The 4,682-nt window shown below is 51.3% G+C and overlaps 1 protein-coding gene across 2 annotated transcripts in view; it reads left to right on the top strand.

Moving 5' to 3' along the window:
• Positions 1 to 4,249: 4,249 nt before the first annotated feature.
• U2AF1 (U2 small nuclear RNA auxiliary factor 1) overlaps positions 4,250 to 4,682 on the top strand; it is a 13,846-nt gene continuing 13,413 nt past the window's right edge. For both annotated transcript variants that reach the window (XM_057378909.1, XM_057378908.1), the window contains exon 1: positions 4,250 to 4,334. In XM_057378909.1, the coding sequence (XP_057234892.1) occupies positions 4,291 to 4,334 (44 nt within the window). In that variant the 5' untranslated portion in view covers positions 4,250 to 4,290. The remainder of the gene's footprint in view (positions 4,335 to 4,682) is intronic.

Here is a 4,682-nt window from a genome sequence, read left to right as displayed (position 1 = left end):
GCAGACAGCAAATGGAATGTGCAGGGGGTTTTCTGCACTCCTACAACAACTTTCTCTGATAGCCCTGCTCTGGTTCTCTGGCAGAAACACCTGCTATTTTTAGATMTAGTATTTGCTGATAAAAATGCTCCACTGTGAGGGCACAGTCCCATGACAGGTTTGAGCTCAACAACTTGGCTGCTGCAGAAAGGGAGAAGCGTTCTGTTTTTCTCCTTCCACCCCATCCTTCCTGATTTCCCCTCCTCCTGCCGTGTGCTCCCATCTGTGCAGTGCAGCTTCATTTCCCCRTTCTGATTGCGAGATAAAATGATTCAGCTCATTAACCTGGCCCTTTGAGCCAGTTCAAGGCGCTCATGATGCAGCCAGGCAAGCAAGAGAGATGGAACAAAAAAAGCTCTGGGAGGGGTRGAGAGAAACCTGCCCCTTGCACCCGGGCTGAGCTCATGTGAGCCAAGGTCCCGCTGCACCAGGAAACCACAACCAAATGAAGGCAGGCTGAAAACAAACGAAATTATGGGACGGGCACAGCACATCTGCAAGCTGTTTTCCTATGCAAAGAGCTTGCATGGGCTCACTGGGCACCAGAAGAGTCATCAGAAGAGAAATATAATGAGATTTCCACCAAACTCTCTCCTTTCACTACCTCGGTGTCCTCTGACTGCCATGAAGTACCCGAGGGCAGCAAGCAAGCAATACCTGGAGAATTTTTCCAAGAGTACTCAGAAAGGTCAAAAGACATCAGCTGCTCCCACAAAGTGCTCCATCCAAACTACCCAGGACAGCGCAGAGAGAAATTTCCCACTAGAAATTCCAGGCTGGGTTTGCTTATCAGATGGACTTTGATTATCTTCCAGTGAATSCTTTTGGTCCTCAGAGTGTGGAGGTGGATCAGGGACAGCCCTGGGGCAGCATTTCAGGAGGCTGTGAATGGAGGTCTGAGACTGGAGAGCCAGGACTGAATGCACAGGGCAGGCACTGAAAGTAGAAGAAAAGAGATTTTTCTTCTTTTCCTGGTGAACAGAGATGTCATCCCACCATGGCCACAGCATAGTGACACTGCCCAATTGGCCACATTTGGGGAAAGCACAGGGATCAGCACAGAGAGGGCAAGGGATGGGGTTCAGCTTGAAGCAACACCATCCTAGCTTTAGAGCTCTCCTGGTATCACTACAGTCTCTACTGACATCTCTTCTGGGCCAGGRCAGCACAGATCCTGAACAAAACTTGGAATTCCTGCCTAGCAAGGGGGGCTGGAGTACTGTGGAAAGGCAGAACAGAGAGAAAACAAATTATTTCCACCCAGATAAGGTGAGTATAAACARTGGGGTGCAAAAAAAACCAGACCTCAAGAAGTGGTTCTGGAGCAGCCAGAAGTGAAGCTGCAGCTGTGGGCACCTGATGTTACTYGTGCACTGTGGCATGAAGGAGAGGAGGCCACAAACACAGCAGTGCTCACCACTGRGTGCAGAATATTCCCCTTTCTGTCTCCTGCCAGGGCACTTCACCCTCACTGCCAGCTGAGAGGTCCTGCTGACTTATGTGTGAGCAAGGAGACTGCGTGTGCAACCTGGTGAACCCTCCATCTGGACCAAGTCTATTCCTAAATTTTCATCCTGATTCTGCTCATCTCTTGTCCACCTTCATGCCAGGAAAATTGCCTTTCTCTGTGTCTCCTTTGTAAACAAAAAGCAGCTGCCATGATGGTCTTGACCCCAGACTGCACAGCAGCTTCCTGGATGAAAGTTCTAATCTCATCAAATATTGTGCTGAATTTAAAAGCCCTGAAACTTTATTAATTTTCCTGGTTTGCAGTTGTAAAGCTCTCTCTAGTAGCAACAGTTAATAAATCAGCAGTACTCCTAATCGGGGGTTGGATCTCAAAAGCTCTGCAAGGAAAAGCTTCCATGAGACACACAAATCCCTCAGCCACGCTCTGCAGTGCCTGCACTGCTGCTTCTCCAARGCTCTGACTCAGCATTTCCTCCCCTCTTCCCTGCCACTCGCCAACYCCACTGACTGCCCCTGGAACCAGAYGGGTTCAATTCACCTTCTGCCATCAGAGCAGTGCCCCCACAGCTCTGATGATGGTCAGGGCTCAGCTGAGGGTGACCTGGGTGCTTCAGAGAGGGTCTGTCCCCATGAGCTTGGTGGCAGAGTCCTTCATGCCAGGGCACACTGCCTCCAGAGATGCACCAAAGCCACGGTCAGTCCTTCCCCAGACCCACAGGAGGCTCCAAGGACCTCACCCTTCTCTCTGCCATGCTTCTCAGCCTTTCCTGGGGTTGCTATAATTAAGGATCTTATCAAAGATCTGCTTATATAACCATGGTGATTAGTGAAGTATAGGCATGCAAGTAGATTAGATGAGATTACCAGCTAYAGCTCTGTTCTAATGTACAAGGGCTGCCTTCCCCCATTAATTTTTTGACATTGCATCTTAAATTGGTTCTCTTTCCTCACAGTTTGCCTTGTTCCAAGAGGTGTCAARCAGAGAGCTGGCAAAACTGTTCAAAGGGCTTGCTGGCTGTGGGTCAGTAATTATCCCTGAGTATGCACTATTAGCAAAATCCCTGTAACCTGAGAAACCAAGTCCTGTGCACAGGCCCGGAACTCCAGGTACCTCTTTAGCACTGAGGTTCTGCACACTGGCAACAAGAAAGTGCCATTTTCCAGTGAATGCATTAAGTACTTCATGTACTGACCCCCTGGATGTGTTTCTGTGTTTGTTTTAAACTTTTTTTCTGTATCCAAGCACTGCTTTTTTGCTTCACAAACACTTTTTTTTCTGCTTTTCCTCTTAGCTCTGCCTCTCTTAAAACTGGCTGATCCCTCCTAATTTTTTCCTCTCTGCCCTTTTATCTCCAAACCAGATCTGGGTGTCACCATTTTGTTCTGAGCCAATACCCAGTGATGACACTGGGCCTTAAGGAGGCGGAGAAAAACAGGGGACAGGTTTTGGTAGCATTTAACCTGATAAATGGAAGCAAAYTGGGGAGGAAAGTAACCTGTAGTAAGTCACTAAATTCAGATTTATAGATACATATTAAGAAAAGGAACACGGGAAAAGCCTGGYTGCTGTTACCATGCCAGGCTGAGATCCCTTCCCCTGGCACACCAGAGGTACCGTGCAGCAACTGTTCAAGAAATGCTCTGAAAATGTTTCTTACTCTCAGCAATGTACCATAAGAAGGGAAATCTAAARGGAATCAGGTGTTCACAAGATAAACACTGAGAACCCAGCATGTTTCAAGTATTGAAAATGTATTTTGATTCCCCAGGAAGTATTTATTTTCAGCTAGTTCAGCTGAAGGCTTTAACAAAAACAGTGATGCAAAAATCAGTGCAAGTTGGTTGGAAGGAGCAGGAAGCAGGTAAGCTTTACATGCCTAAAGAGCACAGAAAGTATGTGGCAGGATATGGAGCAGTGCCAAAACTGAGACAGATCACAGCTTAAACCAAATCAGGAATTTTAGACGGGGTCAGGTTGGATGGGATTTGGAGTGGAATTCGGTCCAGTGGAAGGCGTCCCTGCCCAGGGCAGGGGCTTGGAATGAGATTGTCTTTAAGGTCCCTTCCAACCCAAACCATTCCATGATTCTCTGAATGGTGGTATGGACTCCAAGTGGGACTGTGAGCTCTATAAATTGTGCTATTGCTTCAGGGAATCGCAAAATATCTGAGATGAATTTTATTTGTCTCCTCCACCTTGTTTTCTGAATCAGCAAAACGAGTAAGTTTATTTCCTGACATACTTTTCAAGTGATGTACWATATTGGAAGCTTCTGTATTCATTGCTGCTCCATTGCAAAAATTTCAATTCACTGGGTTCAGACTTGCGGCTTTTTTGGCCTATAATTCCGTGAAACTTCGCAAAACAATGATCAGAAAGAATCCGGTTCTACTTTCCACTCTGCTTTTAATTCGAATGCATGTTTTACCTTTTTTTTTAAATTTAAACCCCTCCAGAGCATACACCTCCCCGCCTTTGAGCGAATCYCTTCACTCCAGCGCTCGGAAGCCACAACCCGCCGAGCAGCCCCATCCCCTGGGCCGGTGGCGGGGGCGGGACTCGAACCCGCGCTCTTGAGGTTCCGCTCCCGTCCCGCAGCGCGGCACCTCCGGCCCCGCCCCGCCGCCCCTGCGCGCGCGCTGCGGCGACCCCGCGTGGGGTGCGCGCCCCGCCCCCTCTCCCCCCTCCCTTCCCTCAGCGCAGCGTTTCCGGCGCGGTCGCTGTGACGCGGCGGCGGCGCCGGGGCCGGGGCGGTCCGGCGGGCGGGCGGGCGGTGGGAGATGGCGGAGTACCTGGCCTCCATCTTCGGCACCGAGAAGGACAAGTGAGTGGCCCCATTCCCCCGCTTCCCGCGCCGCTCCCGCGGCTCCGGTACCCCCGGGAGGGAGGGGGGAAGCTSGAAGGGAGGCCGGAGGCCCGTAGTGGGTTGCGCGGGGACGCGGCCTGTTCCGATCGCGGCGGTCAGCCCTGCCTCCCTTCTCCCCGCCCCTCYTTCCCTGCGGGGGGACCCCCGGCCCGTTTCTTCCACTCCCGCCTCGGGGGCGCCGCCGGGCCCGCGTCCCCCGCCTTTCCCATCCCGCTGGAACGCGGCGGGAAGAGGGAAGCGAGAGGCGGCCGCGCTCCCCGTCCCCTTCCCCCACCCCGCCATCGCCTCCCTTAGGCCCTTCCCCTC

Source organism: Malurus melanocephalus, unplaced genomic scaffold (genome assembly GCF_030028575.1).
Source record: "Malurus melanocephalus ecotype Western Australia unplaced genomic scaffold, MMel_1.1 scaffold_379, whole genome shotgun sequence".
Taxonomy (NCBI): Eukaryota; Metazoa; Chordata; class Aves; order Passeriformes; family Maluridae; genus Malurus; species Malurus melanocephalus.
Note: the sequence above shows the minus strand (reverse complement) of the source record. Positions and strands in the feature narration are given on the sequence as shown.